The 25,009-nt window shown below is 38.0% G+C and overlaps 1 protein-coding gene across 5 annotated transcripts in view; it reads left to right on the top strand.

The window, feature by feature from the left end:
- WWC2 (WW and C2 domain containing 2) overlaps positions 1 to 24,691 on the top strand; it is a 109,902-nt gene extending 85,211 nt beyond the window's left edge. For 2 of the 5 annotated variants that reach the window (XM_067297936.1, XM_067297940.1), the window contains 11 exons: positions 1,141 to 1,221; positions 1,304 to 1,390; positions 4,553 to 4,745; positions 6,473 to 6,637; positions 7,409 to 7,527; positions 7,783 to 7,975; positions 9,985 to 10,149; positions 12,268 to 12,360; positions 13,325 to 13,567; positions 20,416 to 20,543; positions 22,358 to 24,691. In XM_067297936.1, coding sequence (XP_067154037.1) covers positions 1,141 to 1,221; positions 1,304 to 1,390; positions 4,553 to 4,745; positions 6,473 to 6,637; positions 7,409 to 7,527; positions 7,783 to 7,975; positions 9,985 to 10,149; positions 12,268 to 12,360; positions 13,325 to 13,567; positions 20,416 to 20,543; positions 22,358 to 22,424 — 1,534 coding nt within the window. In that variant the 3' untranslated portion in view covers positions 22,425 to 24,691. Of the gene's footprint in view, positions 1 to 1,140; positions 1,222 to 1,303; positions 1,391 to 4,552; positions 4,746 to 6,472; positions 6,638 to 7,408; positions 7,528 to 7,782; positions 7,976 to 9,984; positions 10,150 to 12,229; positions 12,361 to 13,324; positions 13,568 to 20,415; positions 20,544 to 22,357 lie in introns of those variants that run through there. The other 3 variants (XM_067297938.1, XM_067297939.1, XM_067297941.1) reach the window with 3 other exon arrangements.
- The last annotated feature ends 318 nt before the right edge of the window (positions 24,692 to 25,009 follow it).

Raw genomic sequence — 25,009 nt, forward strand, 5'->3', positions numbered from 1 at the left:
GAAGAGAGAACAAATCCTCGTCTTCCCTGCCATTCCTCAGAAAGAGAGGAAAGATGACAGTTGCATCCCCTAAGCTTGTCTACACCACTGTTGCCACTTGTGGAAGCTGAGATTTCCAGGCACTAGTTATTCGGTGCTAGATCCAGGTGTGGATACTCTTAATACTTATTGAGTAGGAAGTACTGAAGAGGTACCAAGTGCCTCTGTGTGATTTGCCTGTGTTCAGTAGAAGTGTCTTTGTGAACAGTCTGTGTGGAATAACTTGTAATCTGTCAGTGCACTCCCAAGTTTACAATACAGAATTTCCACTCTATAAACCGGTCCTTCATGTTCAGCAATTTAAGGCAGGGGAGGAAATAAATACACCCTATCAAATTAGCCAGCAGCCATAAAATAAATAGTGAAAAGGAAACCTCTAAACATAGTCTCTCAAAATAATGGTGTCATGTCTTGATGAGGTATGGGTGGACGTCTGTGTCGTTCTCCACATCTCCCACTTTGGCCGTTGTTTAGTGATCTCAACAGTCATGTTGAGCTTAAAAAATCATTGAAACCCACTAATACCACATCCTCTTCAAACCTCCCAGAAAATGCCTGGAAATTATTTTGCCACACTGATTCTCTGTAATTCCATTCAGTGCTAGAGTGGCTCTTCAGCTGTGAGACTTGAGCCTGTTGGTTCCTTGAATGCTTCTGGAAACGGGCTCAGTGGAAAGATGCTGTTTTCGCTTGCACAGAAACCTCTTCATTGGACAGAGCTGCTGCTTCTCAAACGTTCTCAGTAGCGCTATTCCATATCCAGCTTAGATGTTTCCTAGAAACTTGAGTTTGCAATTTTGTATTCAAGGGAATAGAGGAAAAATAGTAAGTATGTACATAAAAATGCCATTAGTTTTTCTATTGCCTCAGTCTGGCCTGCTTCAATAATCATTTACAAAGCTGTCAGACTGTCTAGGCAGCAACTATTCTAAAATGCAAGTTGCTATCATGTAGGCTCTGAAATTCTCATTTGGGCTGCACGCTGCAATTAAATCAGCCTGTTTAGGCTAATGTAATATGTTTTGTATACACATACCTCCATTATTGCTAAAAGTTAACTGTAATTTTCTTAACTATCAAGTATTTGCCTGTTTGTCCTAGACCAAATGAAACTGAGGACATTGTATATAGTGAAGATGATGCAACAATTCTAGAGGCTGCCCAGGTACAAATAGGACTCAGGTAAGTGACCAGCAGAGGGGACATTTCCCTTCATATGTAAATGCAAATAGTAAACTGGCCTCTAATGTCCTTTATTTAACAGATATGACCCCAGCAATTCAAGTTTTGTGGTAATCATAGTCCGGCTCAGAAATCTTCCAGCATTTTCTGTCCCCCTTGGCTCCAAAGTGTAAGTCAAACAATCACTGAGCAGTAATGTTGAAATATGAGAGTATAATAATAAATTGTACAAGTTCTCCAAAGGAATGGATTGATTTACTGCTTAACAGCACTAAAATAGGTATATAACTTTTCAAACTGTAGTGGGGCTTAGTTTTACAGATTCCAGTAATGCTTCAAGAAAAAGAAGTTATTGGGAAAATTGCACATTACGCTAAAGTGGAACAGAAAGAGATTTTTAAAATGTTGCTTCGTTTAGTATATGTAACAGTTTTACAGTTTTGCAAATGCAGAACAATTATTATGTATCTATTAAAAACATTTTTATAATACTTTGCTACTGTAATTCTTTCAGCTCGAGATACTGTCTTTATACATTTTTGTGCCATATTGATGTAAAATGAGGTTAAAATAGTGTATGTTTGTCTTTTAAGTGAGCCTTTAAAGGTAAGGGGTAACTTGATAAATTGCAAATGATCAAGCACAGGCACACTGAGTTACACTATCCCTAGTAACTGGAGCTTGAGATCTGTTAAGAATTAGTTCTTGTGTTGTACTGTACAACAGGAAGAGTATAAACATTACAATGGAAATTGTACATATGAAACAAGCAAAAATGGCTGAATAAGAAAATACTACTACAGAAATTCTAATTTAAAACTCCTGTCTGTACAAATAGGTGCAGCTTACCTTGGGTCCTTGGGGACAGTTGTACTTCAGCAAACTATTTTACAGACTGGAAAACTAGTTCAACAAGCTGTTAAGAACCTTAATATGATTAGAGTTGGAACAGAATCAGTCCTTGGGGAAAAAAATTTTTTTGGTGGTTTGCGCCTTTGCTTCCCTCCTTCTCCTGGTCACCTTGAATTGGATTGACAGATTAATATGAAGCAAGTGAATATGGCAAGGATGTATAGGGATATAGGCCTGGGGTGTTTTTTTGTTTGCTTTTTAATAATAAATGATTATCTACTACTATCCTTCCTTCTCTTACCCTCTCCATTCCCCTCGCTGCCCTTCCAAGCACAAGAATGTAGAAAGTGTAAAAGAATAAATCAACACAGATGAGATGGAAAGCAGATAATGCAGAATATAAATAAGGATGTCAACAAAATGTTCTGCAAGAAAAGGTTAGGTCATAGCTGGCATCTTTTTATGAATTAACGCACGTGCTTCTAAATAGTACTTAGGCATCTGCAGTGCAGAAGACCAGAGATCCTGCTAAAAAGATTAAATAAAACTGAAACTACCCAAAATTAGGAGGAGGAGGAAAGGACAGGGTAAAGGAAAGACCTTGCAAATTGCAATTTTTCTGTCACTTGCCATTGTGTGAATGTATGTATATGCTGTACACATATGTGCAGTGGTAAAAATTGGGGCTGAAAAATGATGTTATGTCATATCTGTATTTTCTCGAACATCAAATTGGGTATATTAGTACTTCATGGAATATTTCCACACAGAGGAATAGATTTTACATGAGGACTTCTAGATTTCTGTTTCCACAATATGTGTAATAACTGTTTACTTCTAGAGCAGGTATAGCCTAGTCGAATACTTACTGTGTCAGGGTCATTTTTGGTCAGCCACAAAGTCATAGGTTTATCACAGCAAAGTTTGAGGCATTGGTTGACAATTTAATTTTTTTATTATTATTAAAATGAAAGTAAACACTCTTGCAAAGCAAAACTGGTGAGCAGTTTATCCTTTTATTTCTGTTTTACCCCTCATCCTGGCTTGATGCCAATAAACTGGCTAACAAATATTCAAAGAAAGCTCCAATGAACCACTTCTTAGATATACTTTTAATATACGTCATCTACTATTTTTACTTTTCTAAATGTTTCCTAATTTTATTAGTTAATGTATTAAAAAGACTACTTCCAGTAGATTATGCAAATCACCTACATTCATGTTAATTCTACAGCAGCATCATTACTGGAATTACATTATCACTACCACTTAACTTAGGGATTGGTTTGTCAAAGCGCTGGGTACCTGCTATCCAGGCTGTATATTCCAACCAAACAACCTGGATCTCACTCTTTTCCCCAAGAAGGGTGGGCATAACTTGGGAATAATGGCTATGCCTAAATTCAAATAACAAAACCAAATTTCTCCCATGCCTGATTTCTTCTGGTTTAATTCATGTAAAACTAAAAACCATTAATAGCATTAACAGTGTGTACAAAGCAATTACCAGAAAATAGCTAGCAATAGTACTAAAATTTGGAGAATCCTTGCCGTACTTTTTCTTTCTTCTTGCTTTAGCTAGCATCATTGCATTCTATTCTACAGTGAAGGTAAATTTATATTTAAAGCCAATGCCAGAAATTAGGTTAATGCAGAGACACAGAAAAGAGATAAAGCCAAAAGTACACTGTGTTTATGTGTATGGTAAGTTGTGCACTAGATAGGTAACCAGACAAATTGCATTAGGAATGTCTTGACTCATCAAGATACTTCTAAAGGGAGACCTGCAGGATGGGTAATATTACTTTGATCTACATAATATCCATTAATATTTGTTATATAACAAAAATGCATGTACATAACAATTTCTAGATACTCCCTGTGCTTAAGTTTAGGCTTGCAAGCTGCATTCTTCTAAGTCCCACTTTAATATATTAAGTTAATAATTAATTGATCTCTAGGAACTGTGGCTTTGCCATATGCCCAGCTATTTTCTTTATCCTTTGTCTTAATCTTCTGTTTGCTTAGTTTTCTGATTGCTTTTTTCAGAATTAAATGGCACTGCTTTTCAGTGTTGCTGAGAGTTCCATGTTTACCTTCACTCTTTTTTTCCCCAATTTTCTATCATTTTTTAATTATCATTAAGATAATGTTTCTTTCTGTCTGCGACATGATTCTCAGTGTTCTCAGTACTAAATCAAAAGATAGACCTGGATAGAGACAGAAGTAGCTACCTCTTTTGTTACTGCCTTCCCAAGGCACAGAAATACCGTTTTGGGAAATGTATATGCAAGGGACGGGGGGAGTTTCTCAGCTCCTTCTCTCTTTTCCACCTCTATTTTGTCCCATCTCTGATTTGTTGCTGTTTTTTATCTCACCATGCAGTTCTCCTTTAGTTCATGGGGTCATTTTCTATCATGCATCATCCAGAAAATACAAGTTTAAATACAGGTAAAGTTCTTTGTTTTGTTTCCTGCAGGTACATTAGAGTAGCAGTGCTTCCATCCTCAGCTGATATCAGCTGTCTGTTCCGCACTAAAGTTCATCCTGCCATGGAAACCATTTTATTCAACGAGATATTCAGAGTAGCCATTTCCCAAGTAACGCTGCTGCAGAAGACATTGAGAGTGGACGTTTGTGCTGTCAGTAGAAGTCGTCAGGAGGAATGCTTGGTATGCAGTTTTATTACTGGTGCTTTTTTTTTTTTTTGGCCCACATTTGTTTATTTTGTCCCTGCCTATTCTGGTTGTCAAAGCTGCTAAAATTCTATAGTACTTGGTGAAAAAATGTGACGCAGATCTTGGCTGTTGTTGTAATTTTTAAAATTTTACCTTTCTCTGAAATTCCAAATACATACTCTAATCTTGGGTGGAAGTTTTATGAGGTGTTTTGATGATTCTGACCCCACATTACTTTAACTCTTTAATTGCAGATTGGTATTCCAGTTTTGCAGTTTGTATATATATGCATATATATATATATATATATATATAAAAATCCTAAGAAACTTCACTGCAACATTACACTAACTGAATTTTAAAGTAAAAGCTGAATCCAATCCACAATATGTGCAAAAAATCAATGCAAACCTTCATTACTGCAATTGGTTATGAAAAACAAATTAAAGTTTTTCAGGTTGTAGCTTACATTAGATCCACCTTTTTAGTCTTTATGACTTGTAGAAATAATAAAAAGGCATGACATGTATAGACCAGCCTATTGGAAGCTGGGTTTGGTTTGTGTTTGTTTTTGTTTGTCGTCTTTTGCTAATTGCGGTCATCATGTAACTAGTGATGCATCATTTACTTACAGATTACTTTTGGGCTGTCTGGTACAACTCAATTTTGTTTTTCACCAAGAGTCTGACTTAGTAGCACAGTGAGACTTTTAGTTATAACACCATGAAGAGATGCTGAAATTGGTGTCTGGCAGGATTCATCAGCCCAGGCTGCTGGAAACAGCCTCTCAGCTTCAAAAATGTAGAAGTTAACTTAATGCCTGGGGAGTGTGCTGGCCTTTCTCAGTGGGCTAGTGGCTGAACTCATCAGCTTGTCTGATGTGAAGAAAACCAAGAGTCTTCCCCTCAGGTAAAGGAATGGTCACAGAACAAAAAATGTAACAGAATGCAGGATACAAAAGGTGAAAAAAAACCACAGAGGTGTAGAGGTTAATCACTAGATCAAAAGCAAGAGTTGCAAGGAGTACCCCAAGCAGAGAGCCCTGGGCAACGTGACCAGAGTCTTGGCAAGAGCTATGTGCTCGGCCCAGTGGCTCTGAAGATCTTTTGCTTTGCCAAAGAACAGAGGATCCTAACTGCCAAGGCACAGCCCAAGCGCCAGCGCTTACAAGTTTTCCCAGGGTGCCAACTCAATGGATGTCAGTGCATGTCTGCATGAAAGGCGTTTCTTAATGTCATTTACTGTCATTTCATGTGCTTCTTTACTGGTTAAACCAAACGAGGTCATCTGTCATTGCTGCCTTGATGATTTTTGTGGTGGAACAACTGAAAAATTGACTTTTCAGTCAAGACTTGCTGTTCTGTAAGTTGGTGCTGCAGGTTTCACTGCCACAGCTTTTCATTATTGAATGCTATAGAAAGCAGATAAATGTTTTTTGTGCATTATGGTGATGGAGAGGCTTTTGTGTGTGTGCATGTGGAGAGAAATTATGCAGGCTGAAATAAAAAATGGCAGAATGGACAATATGAGAAACCTCTCATGTATTTCTTTTGACTGGAGTCAGGGGGGAAATAGGAAGATTGTACAGTTAAAAAGAATTAAGATCCATGTCAAATTCACGCTGCCTGTTTTACATGAAAAATACTGTAGAATTAATTTTCAGCTGTCTTGCAGGAAAACGACAAATTTAAACTTTTCTTCCCCTTTCATATTCTGTGCAGGCTGGAACTCAGGTCAGTCTGGCAGATTTATCATTTTCTGATGAGACTTGTACTCTGTGGTACAACCTGCTGCCTTGCAAGCAGATTCCTGCCCAAAAAAACAAGGAACAAAATGAAGAATCCGTGTTTCTGTTAAACAAGCGGTCATCAGACTCATTGGACTTGGTGAGCAATGTGTTGGTTATTGCTGCATTAGTAAGAAAAAAGCCATAGAATCTAACTGGGCTGTTGTGCTATGATTATTTGTATATCTTATTTGTCCTCCTCTACCTCCCTGGAAGGTCTGAGGTCCTGTCTTGCAGACACTGCTGCATGTAGTGACTTTGTGTGAGTCAGTTCCATATAGAGTTATAAAGTTGTTCCGAAGTGTGAGTAGGGCTGAGGCTTCTTAGTGGATTGTAGAGTTGGACTCCAATTTTTGAAACTCTTCAACCGTGTTTCATTTTAAAATGAATGTTATTAAAAATTGCTTTTTATTAATTATTTGAATTCACATGTTTAAAGTTACTGCACTCAAAAATGCTGTATATGCAAATTGTATGCTAATTTTTCTAGTTAAATAAATCTTTCTGTTTTATACCTTCTTAAAAGAACTACATTAGAAACGTGACTTTTAAGAACAACCTTTTTCTACCTAGGGACTTTACAAGTATAAGAGGGAGAGAGGGAAAAGATATTACAGGACAAAAGGATCATTTTTGATTGCATTATCATTTTAAAAACAAAATACAAAAATACATTGTTTATAAAGAGAGTAAATCTCAATCAGTTAATGAGCTACACATGGAGAGTTCAAACCCCTAAAACTTGTGATCTGAGTCATACTTTTGCTGGCGTCAGGAGCACCAGGGAAATACAGCTTTTGTAAGAGTTGTCATTTTTTACCTAATGTTGTATGTCACTTCATTCTGGTTTCCTCTTCCCTTTCCTTGTAAGCAGGATGCTGTGTCAGCTCTGCTGGAGAGGACATCTGCTGAGTTGGAAGCAGTGGAACAAGAGCTGGCTGAAGACGAGGAAGAGGAAGAACAGGAGCAAAGGGCCTCTGAGGAAGACTGGTAAAGCTGCTTTTTTCCCTTCACTGTGCATGTCTGAATGATTCATTTATTCCTATTCTTAGACTGATGAAAGGGCTGTACTTTTGGAGGAGATGGGGGTAGGGGAAATCTTTCTCTTGTGTAGTCAATTTATTCACCTTCTTTTAGGTTTACAATATCCTAGTTGTTCCGTTAACAACCTTAGGCCTCCTAATAGCTTTCTCTGGTGGGCTTTATCAGTTCAAGAATAAGCTTGGGTTACTTCTGTTCATACAGGTTAGAAATGCTTGCAGAAGCATCTGATGAAATTGTGGATGAAGAGGAAGATGGCATTAAGCTCACAGTAGAAGGCAGCTGTACCAGTGATATGGGGTTATGCATTGATGCAGCAGAGACAGATGAAGACAAGGGCAGAGAGAACAGCGATGAGGCCCATGAAAGCCAGCAAGCTTCTGTAATACTGACACTGGTGAATATCTTACCTTACGCATTCCCACTGTATCTTACTGTGTCTAAAGACCTTGTTTAGTTTGATCTAAGTTTAGTTTAGTTAAATCTAGAAGTCTGCTGTGTCTGAGCATTTACAATTTGACGTGGCCTTCACTAGCACCTCTTGGAACATATGTTTAATGAAATCAGTGTGGCTGCTTCTGAACTGTACATAGGACACGTAACAGACATTGTAGGCAGAACTAAGTCAATTAACTAAAAATGTCAATCTTCACATTTTTACGTTGGGTAGAGAGAATATTCAAGATACAAGTGCAGTCCAGTAACTTGTGCATGTTTAAAATATTTCTGCACATCTGTTTTACTGTTTCCTATTTTTTCTGATTCATCTGTTGGGTTTCCCTTCAAATAAATAAACAGGTTGGAGCAGGCGTTGAGACCTTTAAACCAGTGAGGGCATTTCCGTAGTTCTCCCCTTTATTCTAGGGTGTGAAATACAGAAACTGGTTTAGCAGAGAAGAGGAGGAAAGATTAACAAATAGAAGATTCCAAAATGTGTAGCAAACTGTGTATAATTGAACTACCCACATCCTGCACATAACGAGATCGTGGAATTAGAAGTTGTTAACTGTTTGCCTTAAATAATACTCCACCTTTCTGAAAACACTTTTAGTAAAGGTTTAATAAAGACATCCCTGATGTTGTAGTATATACCCTAAGAAATAAAAATTTTAGGACACCTTTCTATGTGCAGTAAATCTTGATGAAATACTATTGCATGTGTTAGACCTGCAGGTTCCGTAAAACAGTGAAAGTGAAAAGACAAAGAATGACATCTTGTTCCTTCAAATCTATGACATTAAAAAGTTTGACACCTCAGTGGACTTGCTAGAAACTGTAATTAACTTCCAATTAATGTGGCAAGATGCCAAATGAGCCAAGGGCATGGTATAAAAGGACTGGCAGTCTTCTGGGTAGCAACCAAATAGATCAAAGCCCTAAGTCAGCAAAGGGATGCGTCAAGGACAACTTCTGAAGGTTAGGCACACACCCATGTGTTTTGCCAAGCGGAGGCTGGACCTGGGCAGAGAGTCAAAGATGTAGCAGGCCTTACTATAAAACCAACCACAGTATAGATCTGCTCGTGCCAGATCCTTTCAAGGTTGCAGTTGTGCTGTTTAGGTCATTGTATTTATCACCTAAATGCTCAAAACAATGAACCTCATTAAATTAGCCAAGTCAAAGAAAATGCCCCAGTGCACATCACTAACACCAAGTGTGCTAGCTGCGGCAGTGGTTGTTCTAGCCCTGCTGTTAAGATAATTGCTGCATGCAAGTATGGGCTGTGCCGCGTATAGGGATGTCAGCATCTGAGGCTCCCTGTGACACGTGGGGCAACTGTACCAGGCAGCAGGCCCCCTTGGAGACAGGACTTAGTTATGTCTCTTCCCTGGGTCTCTCAAAGCTGGTTCAGCTCTGCAGTAATGGGAGGAGATTGCCATAAACCAGCTCAGCTCTGGAGCGTGGGAGATACACAACCGGGTGCCTGAAAGAACTGGAGCAGTGTGGCTTTCCCAGCCGCCCCTTTCAGTGTGCGTAGGCACTGTCTCCAGTATGGCAGAAGCTTGCTGTCCTACAAATACAGCGCAAATTAAATATAAATGCAGAATTAAAAAAAAATCTGCAAACAGCAAACAAAAATGCTTGTTTGCACTGTGGTACATCAGACCATTTGCAGGGCAGCAAGGGCCTTTCTGCAAAAGCTTTGATTTTACTGAGTACAAAGACCACCTTCAAAGACTTCTTTCCCCTACCCCCCATGTTGGTATGCGTTTTAGGAATCTTCTGTTTCTTTGTTTAGCATAGCTTCTCCCAGTTATGTGCAAGATACTTTTTGTTTTCTCTACTGGCCTTTTTTCATCCCCTACAGGATGATAACAATGCTTGTAAAATCCAAGGACATAAAAACTATATAGTGGCATGTGTGCGGATATAGTAGTTCTTATAAACTAAATTCCTTTTTGATAGGTTGATAAAGAGACTAACACTGAAGAATCGGTTAATGAGAACGCAACAGTCCGACCCAAGGACAGAGCCAGCTGGAGCTCAAGACAGTGTCCCTTTGTCAGGAACAGCATGATAGTGCGCTCACAAACCTTCTCTCCAGGCGAGCGGAACCAATACATCTGTAGGGTAAGAGGAAAAACACTTGGAATGAAGAGCTATTAACTACAGAGTCATTTAACTTCTTGGGAATGATGCATTAATGACAGAGAGTCATGTACCAATTTTCTCTTCAAGAGGCAGAGTCTGTGCTTTCTCTAGGTTCTTTCTTTCCCTAACTGACCTGATGTATAGTAGAACTGGCTTTCAGAAAAGCTGCATACTCTTGCAGAATGCCTTTAAAAGGGCAAAAATATAGCCTATTGGAGTGGCTAACACAGATCCCTGTGCAGGCCATCTGCAGAAAGTGTGTTTCACTGCATGTCAGCAACTGCACCTCTCACACAGCAAACTAATCTGTAAAATCATAGAATAGAGTTCACTGTAAACTGCCATTGCATTAACATATTTTGATAATGTAACCATTTAAGGGTAACAGTGTGGAAGGAGCTCAGTCATCAATTTTGAATCTCCCTTTGTATCTTAGCTGGTTTTAAAACTGGGTAGCCTGCTTAGCAGCTGCATGATACTGTTCTAAAATCCTGCTGCAATCACATCTTTGAAAGATGTCTGAGTGCTGCCTAGGGGCTGTGTTTTAAACATGACTTTGGCGACAAAATTCCGTAGTCCCTCTAGAGTTGTGGTAGTAGCATGGAAAAAGATTTAATATATCAACACTACTGCAACTAAATTAACAATGAAAATCATGCATTTCAAGATTTAAGCATGAATTACTATCTCTATATAAATTTTAATTACAGAAACCATAAAAAAAAAAAGTCTGTTTCGCTGTTCAGTTTTTAGAGGCTTCTCATGCAAGTTTGGCTCTTATCTTCCTTAATACCTAATGCTTTAATTTCTCTCCAGTTCAATTAGAGGTGGTTGCCTTAATCATCTGGGAATATTAAAGTTCACTTCTCTGTGATGACCATTGGGCTAAAAGAAATCAATAGTATCAAAATACTTAAATAACATTCCCTATACCCTCCATACTGAAATGCAGCAGACTGTATATAATAATCTACTGAATTTGGATAGATTATTTGCTGAATCTAGAATCTAGCCTTTGTTTTAATTTCAGTGGACTGGAAATTTGTTGAGTTGACAAAAAATTGTAGCCTTAACTTACTGCCTGTGGAGGTCCTCTAGAGGAAGTAACACCAGATGCTCTAACAGTTTTGTTAGTATAAACTCCTGAGTTTTTTGTATCCAGAAAGGTTTTGGGCTTTTGTAGCATTGAAACTTGCCACATTCATGCTGCCAGAAGCCAGAATCTAAAAGAAAGAACCATGTATCCTCCCCTGAAAAGTGCCTCAAGGACATCAGTGATGATGTAGTTACCTCTTTGTATCCAGGGAGGAGTTGTCAGCAGTGTCTCCATGGTGAAAAGACAGATTTCTCTCTAGAGAAGTGTATTCATATTGCAAGAGGTTTTATTTCCCACTCCCAACCCCCAATCAGTCCTGTATAAGTATGCTTTAGGGCACTGGCTTTATTGGTTTTGAAATGTCAGTAGAATGATTCTTTTTTGTCTGTCCTTTTCTGAAAAGCTGAAATAAATATCCTTCAAATAGATGCTTCTGTTTTCTTTGAAGGTTACCACCACATATGTTCATGCACCTAAAAGAATTAATGCACATTGATGTATATGGAACTAATGCTATAATTAAGGAAAACCAACTGGTGTGCTGTGATGCATATTTCTGAGATGCAGGAAATGCTTCTAAAGGAAGCTATAGGCATGCCCATACTTGTTACAAATAATAATATAAAAGTACTGTTTGGACAGGTGCATATCTACAGTAATTTACCTTTCCTATGGTAAATTTGTTGAAAGCCTGCCCCAAGCAAATGAAATACATAGTTTATTTATGATCTGCAGTCATATAAAAGCTAGCCAGTGATTTGGCAGTACTAAATAACCATAGTTACCTTGCTTGCATTCCTAAATAGTCTACTTAGTATTCATTTAGTAAGATCAATAGTTATCTTGGTCTAGGAATAGAATTTTACAGACATTTTTTCTCACTGAAAGAAATTTTCTTTTATGCTAAGAATGACCTGCATCTGTATCAACACTGAGGCTTTCTGGCTGCTTATATCAATACAGATGTGTTTCTCTGTTTGTTATCATATATATTTTGACAGTTGAATCGAAGTGACAGCGACAGCTCAACACTAGCCAAAAAGTCACTCTTTGTGAGAAATGCTACAGAACGGCGGAGCCTAAGAGTTAAACGGGTATGTGCTGCGTTACCTGGACATGTTTTCAGACAAAGTTGTGAAGAAGAGTAGTAAATAATTTAAAGCACATGGTTTATTTCAAGTATTTGAGCAAGAGCAATGGAAATACCACACGTACTCCCTGCAGTTCCAGGTTGAAATCTCAACACACTGATCTCAGTCCTTCATCTTCCCTCCTCAGCAAAGCTCATGTTGTTCTAGCCACAGCTGAAGCAAGGAGCAAGACTATTGCTCCTGCCTTCTTGCTGTCTCTGGTGCTCACCATCACGGCATTTACTGTTGCACTTCAGCTTGTTACTGTCTAAGTGATCTGAGTTAAAGATCCCTAATATTACCAAGTGACCCAAGTTGGCTTAAACTGCACGAAGGTCAACATCAGCAACATATATCTTGAGCATATTTTGGTGAAACTTCAAGGATTCAGATGCCCTTTTAAAATTGATTTACTCGTAAGAAAGAAATACTGCATAGTCTGGGATGGCTTGTCCTGCCCAATTTATTCATGTGAAAATGCTCAGTGAAAGGACAATAAATAAATTTGAAGTACACTAAAAGAAATACATGTTTACAGAGTTCATAACATTAAGTGTGTGCTTAGATCTTAAAAAGGCAAGTACTGATAAAAGTAAATAATACAGTTGAAGTCTATGGGGAAGTCTGGATAGTTTTGGACTCCTAGCATTCATAAGTGCATTGTGTTGTTCCAAAGATCAGGCTTTTTTTTTTTTTTTAACCTGTAAATATATCATTGTACAACTGGTTTGTGAATTTTTACAATTATTCTTTAGCTACTGACAGAAGAATAATTCCAGAATAGATGGATTTTTGGACTTGGATCTCATTATAGTAGCTTTTTCCTAAAAGAAAAAAAATAATGAGCTTTTCTTACTGTATTATGTCAAACCCTACACCAGCCTCTCTACGTATTAATTTTTATTGTTCTCTCTCCCCAATGATTCAGCCTCTTTGCCAGCCAATTATGCAAAGAGCTACACAAGAGCGCCCCATACGCACTTCCCTTGACTTGGAGCTGGACCTTCAGGCATCTCGCACACAACAGAGTCGTCTGAATGATGAGCTTCAGGCCTTGAGGGATCTTAAACAAAAGCTTGAGGAGATGAAAGGTAGAGGAGAGACAGACCTTCCCCTCTGCGTGCTAGAGGATGAGCGATTCCAGAAAATCTTGAAGCAAGCTGAAAAGCAGGTATGAGCAGCAATCGAGTCCCTTTTTTATTTGGTGACTAGTATTTATTTTAGGAAAGACTACTGGATTATTTTTGGTACCAGTCATGTTTGTGTTTAAATGGAGGAAGAAATGAAAGATACATAATCACCCTGTTTATATGTACTTTTATAGATATTGCATGAGTTGAATACATGTATACCCCTACCTTTCTATAAATTCATCAGGTAATTTGGTCTATTGTGTTAAATATATTTACAAAAGTTTGTGTTTACTTGCAGTTACATAGTGTAAAGAATATTTCTTGATTAGTTCATACTACAGCATTTAAACCTAGAATCTGAAGTAGTATATTTCTAGTGCCACCTAAATACATTAATTTGGAGTAGAAACTCCACAAGTTGGAACATGAGAAATTTTGACATATATGAAAAAAGTTGGGGTTGTTGGGTATGGGTGTCTTTCTTTTCTTTTCTCTCTCTCCCCCCTCTCTCCCCCCTCTCTCCCCCCTCTCTCCCCCCTCTCTCCCCCCTCTCTCCCCCCTCTCTCCCCCCTCTCTCCCCCCTCTCTCCCCTCCCCTCTCTCCCCTCCCCCCTCTCCCCTCCCCCCTCTCCCCTCCCCCCTCTCCCCTCCCCCCTCTCCCCTCTCCCCCCTTTTCTCTCCTCCCTCTCCCCCCTTTTCTCTCCTCCCTCTCCCCTCTTTTCTTACTGTGAGGGTGTTTATACACTGGAGCAGGGCCCAGAGAGGTTATAGAAACTCCACTCCTGGAGATATTCAGAGCTTAACAGGACAAGACCCTGAGCAGCCTGCTCTGAGCAGGAGGTTAGACCAGATAGACTCATGTGGGTTGGGAGGGGCCTCCAGAGTACATGACCATCAGTTCTCAACAAGGAGAGGTTGCCAGTAAAACCAGGAGGGATTTGTACTTTTCAGCTGTTCATGGCTGATGGATATGAGAGTCTTTTGATGATGCCAAGTTATTCAGAGTAGTAAAAATGGAATCCAGTTGTAGTGCTGATGACCTCCTAATATGTAAGTAACAATTCATTAAAAAAAAAAATTTTATATATATATATATATATATATATATCAGTAAATAGTCTTGTGTAAAGGACAGGGGGATAATCCTAATATTTACATATATAAACATGGGATCCTGAATTAACTGTTAGGAGTGAGATATTGTGGTTGTAAGAAATCTACAAAAACATCACTTCAGTGCTCAGCAGACATCCAAAAGCAAGTAACACATTGGGAAATACTAAAAAAAAGAGGTTGGAACAAAACACATCATCATTGTTCTATGGTATAAGCATGTTATAGGTAAACGCGACAAATTGACAACCACTCGGGCCAGGTTGCATAAATTCCAATTTAATAGAATAATTGAGCAAGTCACAAGTAAGCAAAACAGCGCTGGGCGGCCGGGGAGTCTCCTGCTCCACCAACGGCGCGCGCGATCCCCCGCTCACAGTCCCCTTATATGCCTGTAACTTCTGTGGTTGCGCCGGCTGTTGCTGGGGGGGGTCGGGATGAAAGCTGGGGTCTTCCTCTGTGTTGTGCGTGGTGCCCTTCAGGTCGCGCGCATACATTTCACAATGCAATATCGCTCTGCTGGCTCAGTACAATCATTGTGGTGATAGCCCGTACTTAGCGCCTAGTTTCATGGTAAAATCACTTCACGAGTTGATAGCCCGTACTTAGTGCCTAGTTTCATGGTAAAATCACTTCCCGAGTTGATGTAACAAATTATCACCTATCACAAGCACATATTAGGCTTGTAACTTACACGGTTCGGTTCTGGTTTCCCATCTCAAAGTGGATAATAAAACTAGAGAGGGTTGACAAGGTTTGTCAAAGGGAGGAAACAGCTTCTATGTTAGGAATGTATAAGTAGATACAGCTGAAGTCTATAAAGTCATGAGTGATGTGGAGCAGAACAGTTAATCACTGTCTCTTATAATACAGGAAGTAGGGAATTGAAGAGGTGGCAGGTTCAAAACAAGGAAACGTAGCACAACATTTAGATAAACTGCAAAAATGTTTGCCACAGAACATAGTGGATGCTACAAGTTTACATAGGTTCAAAAAGCAGTTTGATAAATTCATGGAAGAAAAATCCATCAGAGGTCATTGACCACAATGATATCACCTATTTCAAGAAGTCCTTGACCATCAAATAGCTTAGATAACTACACTTTCCCAATATATTCTCCTAGCTCTGTTCTGGCTGCGTTCTACCCTCTGTCTGTCTGTCTCTCTCCTTGGCATCTGCTGTTGGCCATACTTGGTAGATTTCCAAAATGGCTATAAAATATTAGCACATTGTCAAGTATTGTAAAATCCTTGCAAAATGGAGTGAGACAGCACAATTTTTAAATCAAATAATGTAGCCATGCATTTTTTTTCATTTGAACTGATTGTGTATAGCTTGATCTAAGGTTTGGCCTAGAAAATTGTGGTTTATGTAAAAGAAATATAGCTAAACTTTTTTAAATGTTTATAGTCTATATCTAATGCTGAATGCAGGATAGAAATCATCATTTTAAATTGTTTCCTTTATTTAAAACTAAGGCCACTCTAAAGCTATTCCTGCTAGTATAAAGCACACCTTTGCATCATTTAATACTAGAAATACTTTGTTTTTTTACTTTCATACTTTAACCTGTTCTTCCAAAGCAGCAGATAGCTTTGTGTCTGATATTTACAACTCTGGTGTCACTGATCAGCATCAGTGATGCACACTGTGATGAGGAATAAGGGGAATAACATCCATTCCTAAAATATATGCAGGCTGCAGCACAGCATTTAAGTCCCTCTTTTCAAGCTAAAAGCCAGAATAATGATCACAGCTGCACCATCCCTTTGATAATACTTACAAAGTTTCTAGAAATATTTCCCTGTTAGTATCTTTGCAGCCTTCCCCTGTGGAGCAAACAACCCTGAGAATGCTGTACTCTGCTGTCGGTGTCTCCTCTTCGGTTAGTAGAACACAGCAGCCTAGAGAACATTGTCACAGATTAGTTTTTAGATCCTGCAGGCATTATCATGGCCCAGACTAATGCAGCAGCTGGAAATGCCAGAGAAATTGGGACAATCTCAAGTGAAAAATGAAACCACAGATGTGGGGAATGTTGAAAATCAGTGGCTGCTTCCTCGTGTGCAGTCACTCTGCTTGAAGCCAAATACACAGACTCCATGCCTTCCCTTCCTAAGTACAGCAAGTATATACAGAGCCTACTAATATCTGCAGATCAGAAAACAGTGGGTAATTCCTGTACAGCAGAAGCATTTCCTCTTGTTTAGATAGTTTTTCTATGAGAAACTATGCAGTATTTTGAACTAAAGTTTCAGTCTTAAGTTCTCATACAAGTAAGTTTTCAGACGCTTAGTGTCCTCTGCAGTACTTCCTCACTGTATAAATCCAGAAAAGATTCCTGTGAATAGTTTTAAATATCTTTTTTATGTCTTTTCAGTACATTTTACATGTGGAGATAATCTATAATTATGACATTAGTACCACAAAGAGGTCCTTTTCCCAGTTTCCCATGCTATTTGGTGGTTTGCACAGTTAACTGTTTCTCTTTAGATTCACTTTCTTTTTATACAAAAACCACTGAACAAGACAGGAATTAGTGTTTCAGTTTTAATTTTGAAAGTGTTTCCTTATACTTTATCTTATGCCTAAGTTAAGTGCAGATACAGAGATTCATCTGTCCCCCTCTTTAACTGGAGCTGTACAAACCTGGCTGAGGCCAGATTTGGGCACTCAATGAGCGGCCAAAGTATTAGTGTGCCTTTCTGTATTTATATAGATGGAGAATTGACACTTTTTTGTAAGCCACTCAAGCAACATGATGTTAATGTAAACCTGATCATGTACATCCTTCTCACATGCATCACAGGCACTGAGCTGAAATCAACTGAGTTGAGTTCTGAGCCTCAATGCATGTTAGATGTAGCTCTGGCAAATGGGAAAAAATTACTTCCCTGAGCTGTCCGCACCTTCCTTCTGCTGGAGATTAGTGCTCTGCACCAGCAGAGAATGTCTTTTAGCTCCTTACCCCTTGCAGTTTGCAGCCTGCCACACTAGTTTAAATTAAAATTGATAGAAGTAACTTCTACAGCCAGAATAGCTAAGCCTGACAGAGATCATAAGTCTGCAGACCCATGATCTGCTGTTACATATTGTTGGCTCACAGTAATTTCACGCATATAAAAATAAAAGGATTAAGAAATATCAAAAGGAGTGCATATAGCTAAACAGCAAAGTAATGGAGAATATTAGAAGAAAGAAGTCATTATATCTATGCTGTTAACCTGAAATGTGATACAAGAATCTCCTAGATAAGTAGGGGAAGATAAAAGTAGAAATTTTCAAAGTACTGTATGTTTACTGCTTTGATAAGTGTTAGGGAAGCTGATAAAACCTATGGCTAATGACATATGTAAAATTAATTAATACATTTCCAGTTGTAGATTGCAAGTTTATGTTCAATAACTAATAGGAAAAACAGTATTTATAGGTTAATTTCATTTTAAAATCACAGGTATTTTGGAACGGGGGACTTGAACTTAACAGTAGTACAAGCTGACTGGAGGTTTCTGAGATGGTGGTGTTCTTTTGTAAAATCACTGGAGTGCATTTGAACAGGGTACCACTATGCTGCTATTAACGGATTTCTATAAATACTCAGTATGAAATTGATAGTATGGACTAACTTTGTTTAATTAGTTGTTTTGTTGTTTGTGAGTCTACTAGGGTGAGACAAAAACTCCTGAGTAACAAACCAACTTTGTGGCTTGATGTGTGTGTTTCAATATGATTTAACAGAATTGCATTTTCAAGCTTGAATGCCTGAAGTTAAGCACCAAAAATTAGTATCTCAGAAACTTAAACTGTTGAAGAGCATGAACTGCTCCTGTTCAATTTTGATGGCTGGCAAAATTCAAAATACAGTAACATTTGTGTGGCAGTCACCAGACTCTAGGGTGAAGATAAATGTGCACACGCAGCATGGCATTGCCCATGCCGTGCATCCCACAAACAGGGGTCTGCATGTGAACAGTGACCTTTTATCTAAGAGATACAGATGACTGTCCACCAAAAAAAAAAAAAAGAAAAAAGAAAAGCTGCTGTTCAAAATACTGGGTACTCAGAAACCATTGACAAAGTTAAAATAACTCTTAAAAGTAATAATCTATCAACAAAATGATGGATGGTACAACTGTGAACTTGTCTTAATGTGGCAGTGTTTGATACAGAAATATGTAATAGAGACAGCAGTACTGAAGTACAGAAATACTGTAGCTTACTGGTGGTTAGCTAGCTGCTCAGCAGTGGTCAGGTCAAGAAAAGATCCTAGATCTTTTGTACCAGGCTGGTGTTCTGCTCACTGTGGCGATTGCCTTGGCTTTGGCTCTGCTACAATGCAAAGTAAAGAATCAGCCTTTATCCACATGCAAAATCTGTGTTTTTCAACAGCTTAAGTGAACCTCTCTGCTAGGCCTATGACTTAACTACCATTAGGACTAAGGGGGCATTGCTGGGTAATCCAAATCCCCAGCTCTAGGGAGAAGCAAGCCAGAAGGGACTGCTGAGATGGAAATGACTATAACAAAGACAGCCTTTGGGAGCACTTATCTTTCCCCTCTTCTTTAGTCCAGAGCTCCCGTTCCCTTCAGCTGTTATTTGCAGGATCTGATAAAGGATTCATAGGGTTAGGAAAGGCCTACTCCTAATCTGAGGTGAGAGAAAATGCTAAAATACATCCTTTGTATACAAAATACTGTTGACCTTGTATCCCCTGCTACCAGATTTTTAGTCCTGTATCAAGGACATAAACCTAGGATTTAAATAGATCTGACTAGAAAATTTGGATGTAGTAACATGAATGCCCTTGTTAATGATGAGTGACCGTATTTTCTATCTCTGTTGCATTAAGTTGTATGGTCCTGGGAGTTGATGCTAATGGGTTTAGTATCAGCTTAACTTGGTTTTGTTTTATGCCCTTAAGAGCATGCAAAGCATTCTCATACTAGAAGGTCATGCGAAAAATAATAATTCAGAGGAAAACAGCTATTTTGATTGTTTTGTTTTCCCTACTTATCTGTTACATGTAGGCATTTTAGTGCGTTCTAAAGCAATTAATTTCTTTTATAAAATTACAGAACACCTCTGAGTTGAAGTACATGCTAAAGCTAGACTTCCAGTTGGTTGAAAGCAATATAAAAACATATGTCTTCAATCCCTGGTGCTTCTTTCTGTGGCTAGTGCATCTTAGCATTTATTTAAATGCTAAGTATTAGAATAGGCATACGTTTGAATAACAAGTTAATTTAATTTCTCTTTAAGATGGGTGCCCTGTCACGAATAAAAGTGTAAGTAAGAGTTCATGAATATTTACTTTGAAAACAAGGTTAACAAAACTTGGATGTATACTTCAAGAACATGTCTTCTCTTTTTTGTCTGTCACCTCAGAACAGGGATAGGCAACTTTGCTAACACTTTTGATTTCCTAATGAAAGCTATTTTACATGGAAAGAGAATCACTGTGGCTCAGTTCTAAAAAGACATTTGGTTAGACAGCATTTGTCCACACAAATATAGCTATTGTCTAACTATAACCTTAAATATCTCATCGAACCTTATGACAACTGGTAACCAGCTGTCATAGCATAGTTTTTTTTCCATTTATATTTTTAGGAAAACTTCTGTTATCTTATTTAGTGCCCACTTCATAGTCCTGTGATATGAGTCTTATATTTTGCTGACCCTTTGTACAGAGATTTTGCTTGACACAGGTCGCTTCTTTGAAATGAGTAGTTGCTCAGTATTATCAAAATACAGTCATTTTTCTCCTTTACAGGCTGAACAGTCAAAGGAAGAACAGAAACAGGGTTTAAGTGCTGAGAAACTGATGAAGAAAGCTTCCAAGGATGTGTGTCGGTTACGGGAGCAGAGCCAGAAAGTGCCACTGCAAGTGCAGTCATTCAGGTATGGCCTGTTCTGCTTTTCGGGCTCTTTTTACTGCAGTGAAGTAACAGACATTATTTTTAAACATAATCCAACATGCCCTGTGATATTATTTAAAAATCAACACTCAGTCTTGGGCTGCAAGAAACATCATTCATTTCTAACACAGCTAAAAGTTGTAGATTCAAAGGACCAGGCCTCTAACTTGCTCATGTGACGGAAGTGGCTATATGTCAGCTGAGCTGTGGCAGGAAAAAAATGGAGCAAAAAACTTCCTAACACTATGTTGCATCTGCTATGGGTTAAGCATATTCATGACCTGTTACCATGGCTCAGCTGACCCACGGTAAGTTGCCATTGTGCTTTAAGTAATACGAACTTTTTCAGTGATGCCAGGTGCCTGAAGCAAATCACTTATTAAGGAGAAGTTGGACAATACACATTTGATCAGGAAACTCACAAAACATTGCTTGTGTCTTGCTCAAGACCGTTGCGTTTAAGGGAGAGCAGGGTCTCTCTCTACCGTTTGGTTGCCAGGAGCAGCAGAGATGACATGAAGCATTTAGTTTGGTTCTCTCATTTAGCATAAGCCAGAATAAATGCTTTATGTCTCAAATCTCAGTTTAACTAGAGTTAATTCCTAATAGTCTGGACACAAGTGGCAAGCTAGCAGCCTGGAGGCCACACTTCCATATAAAAAATAAATTGTTGATTGAAAAATGCAATGCTTACTCTTCCAGATAGTGATAAAACAAATTAAGTTAGTTTGCAGTTATGTTTTAACACAAGTTTTTAAAGTTTGATTTCTGGATTCCTGTGTAGGAAGCTTGAGCAAGCTGCTAATAAACTTGGGGATTTATTTTTTCTTGAACCTGTGTATTGTAAACAGTTTGAGAAATCCATAAGCAAATAGGGGCCTATAAGGCACACACTGAAAGCTTCTCTTGCTTTGATTCTGCACTACCCGCAGTTGTGGAGGTAACAGTGCTCAAGACGACATCACTGCCCCACAAGAAGAATGTTGTAAAACTCCATTCTCCTTTATTTTCTGATCACCACGCAATTAGCCCAGAAACTGAGTTTACAGAGCTGATTTTGCTTTGAGGTACTGTTGTTGACTGGAACTCAAGTTTAGCAGTTGACAACATGGTTTAGTCTACTAGACAAGTAGTTACCATCTCCAAGGCTGAATTGTACTGATCCTGTTAGTTGGGCTTGTTACAGTGGTTTAGCCTCAAAGATTAATCACACAGAGACATTCTGAAGCTCTTAAGAAGAATGTCTCTTCTGAGCTTTAATTCTTAACTCCCAAATTTGTCTTCTGTTCCCTAGGTTGCTGGCAGGCAAATGGGTGCCAGCTCCTTGTGCTTCAGTAATCTCTCAGTTCATAGGAGATAGAAACAGTAATAGCACCAGGGAAGCATTTGGAGAATGGGATGACAATTCTGCTTCTGAGTCTTGTTCAGACCTTATTCTTAAAGTTTTTTCCCTCTCCAAAATCAGGATCAAGTGTTTTGCTTTTGCCTTTTCCTCCCTCCACTGAAATACCATCATAGGAAGTACAGTGACTTGGTCAATATTTCAGCCTTGATGTTGCAGTCACTATTGAAATGCTGATTTTTCTTGTTCAAAATTGAAGTTGCTTTTTACATAAATTTGCCTAACAAAGCAGTTTGCCAGAGCAGCCTGACATACCACATTTGTTGTAAATAAATTCACTGTGTTTTCCAAACTCGTATTTTAAAGAAGGATGCTGTAACATCAGGAACTCTACAGTAGATGACAATGGAGTGATAAATAATAAACTAATAAGTTGTTTTCTTTTCTGAATTTAGGGAGAAGATAGCATACTTCACAAGAACAAAGATCAGTATACCAGCCCTTCCAGTTGATGATGTATAATCATGCATTTTCATTGAAGTGGTTTTCTACTTGCTCATCTTTTTTTAGATGAACTTTGTAGTTCTAGTGACCTGCTTTTAAAGATCTTCTATTTTACATTCACCATTGATATGTTTATTTGTAAAATACAGTGAATTGAATTCTTCTGTGCTTAAAAAAAAAGGGCAAAAACCCAACAACCGGAAAACCAAAGTAGATTAATTTTGGTATACTGATTTTGTACAGTTTGTATGTATTGCATGTGTGCTTTTATTTTGTAAAGATGGAACAAAGGAACAAAGGCAGTACTAAGTATGTATCCTGTTGAACGGCACTGTGTTGAGAAATACTACGTTCAACAGAAGATTGTTTATCTTTTCACTATTTTCATGTGAGCAGACTGTGAAGATGGCTGTTATGCCATGCAATATTTTTGTACAGGAGTGTGACTTTTGTAGTTTGAAGCTAACCATAAGTGCAAGCCCCTTTCCAAAACATCAAGGCTGCCTCACAACAGCTGCTAATTAGATTCAACACCCACATTGGAATTTTGTTTCTGAAACACAAGTTTCTTCTGTTTTTGTTTTTTTAATTCTTTGTAGGAAGAGACCAAGTTCAGTGAATGTACAGTACTTTAACCTGCACTAAAAGGTTTCTTGCATCTGCGGGAGAGTGGGAAGGCAAGGCAGACAAGTAACCCTAAAATTTTGATGAGACTACCAAAAGGGCAGCTGCTTTCTGAACTGGAAGCTAAATCAAATTTATAATACCAACGCTGAAATCAGAATAGTTATGTCCACTGCAATATAGAGAAACTCTCATTTTTAAGTGTAGTTTTTTGTCCTGGAGGTTGTCTATTACCAACTAGGAAAATGTAAAAATTTTACATATGGGGATGTTTTCATTAAAGTATTTGTACCAGAAGGAAAATCTTTCACTCTGTCACATACTAACTCAGATATCAGAAGTCTTGTTGGTATCGTAAACCTTTTCTGAAAAAGAAAAGCTCCTGACTAGGGAGGCTTAACTTATTTCAATAGGATAAATACCATTTTAAAAAATACACAGTATGACCCTGTATGGGTGTATGACTGCAGTTCAGGTTGCACAGGTGTAATAAGCAAAAGTGAATAGCAAGTTTCAGATTTGTCTTACCTGAACCAGCCTGCTAGGAAGATGCATCGGCTTGGATTCATTTTGTTGGAAGTTCAGAACATTAGATGTAGCATAAGGTGTTTAAAAAGTCCTGTCCTGGTAAAGCAGTTGGGGTTATCTGTGTGTACTACATAAGTAGCTAGACATTGCAGATAACATATTAAGTAGAATATGAAATAATTCTGTTGCACTCAAATGTATTTAATTCACTGGTGAAAGTTTTCTTCCCCAAGCAACAAGCCACAAACACATGGTCTTCATCTTTCAAAAGGCTGTAATTACTTTGTGAGACAGTGCAAGAGAATATAACCACCATATTGTAGCAGCTGTCTCAAATTCAAAGTGACAATTCTGTGATGAGAGGTCTTTGTAAGCCTCACCCGAGGATTTTCTTATGCACAAATACATCAATTCTTGTAAATGCATAGACAAACATTACACACTATTTTGGGCAAGATGGCTGGCTGAATATCCTTTATGAATGCCCCATTTGTTTTTGGTTTCTTGGGTTTGAGATACCATTCATATTTGAAAGGTCAAATTTTAAAAAACAAATCTGGAATTATTTAATGTAGAGGTGAAATGAAGGTTGACCGTTTCAGCTTCTCAATTTGATTATATAAGATGTTTGTAGAATGATGTTTAGAGGTGTACTTTATGATTTTTCTTTTATTTATTTACAGTCTTATTTATGTTCTGTTTAATATAGTTCAGTTCTGGCCATAAAAATGTTTAACATTAAGAATGCTATTTGTGGAAAATATTTAGAGCTTTCTAAATTCTTGCCAGACTAGCTGTTTTTCCCTCACATGTTGAATAACTTTCAAAAAAAGTATTATCACCTGATAAGTACAGGGTGAGGCCAAAATTGAAGTATTGCTGGCTTTAGCTTGCAAAACTCTCATTTAAAATTGAGAGACTTAAACATATTGATGCTCCTCACTTCCCAAATCAGTAGTGTTGAACATGGTTATAAACAGCTTTTAAACAGTTATGGGTTTGGGTATTTTTTTTATTAATTCAAATTATTCACACTTGAAACACTCAATAGAATAAATTAAAATGCATATGGATAAACCCCTGTCAGTTTAAACTTACAAATATTACTCTTTAAGTAGAATATACTCTGCACAGCAACATATAACAAACATAATTAGTTCTGTTTCCAGGTACCAATGTCACTGCAGTTGCATGCATTAAAATCTAAATATTACTGGTACAAGAATATTTAGCCAAATGAGCAAATTTTAGCAGAAATTTTAATAGGATACAAATCAAATAATTTTAAGATCCTTTTTTACTATTGCTATGTTTATACTGTATTAAATATCAAATGCTCAGGACTGAATAAATATTTAATCAGGTTATATTCTGAATGTGTTTCTGTTCTAATTTTGTCTGTAAGAGTATGCAAATCCATCACATAGATTAACTTGTCTCTGCACTTTTCC

Source organism: Apteryx mantelli, chromosome 5 (assembly GCF_036417845.1).
Source record: "Apteryx mantelli isolate bAptMan1 chromosome 5, bAptMan1.hap1, whole genome shotgun sequence".
Classification (NCBI taxonomy): domain Eukaryota; kingdom Metazoa; phylum Chordata; class Aves; order Apterygiformes; family Apterygidae; genus Apteryx; species Apteryx mantelli.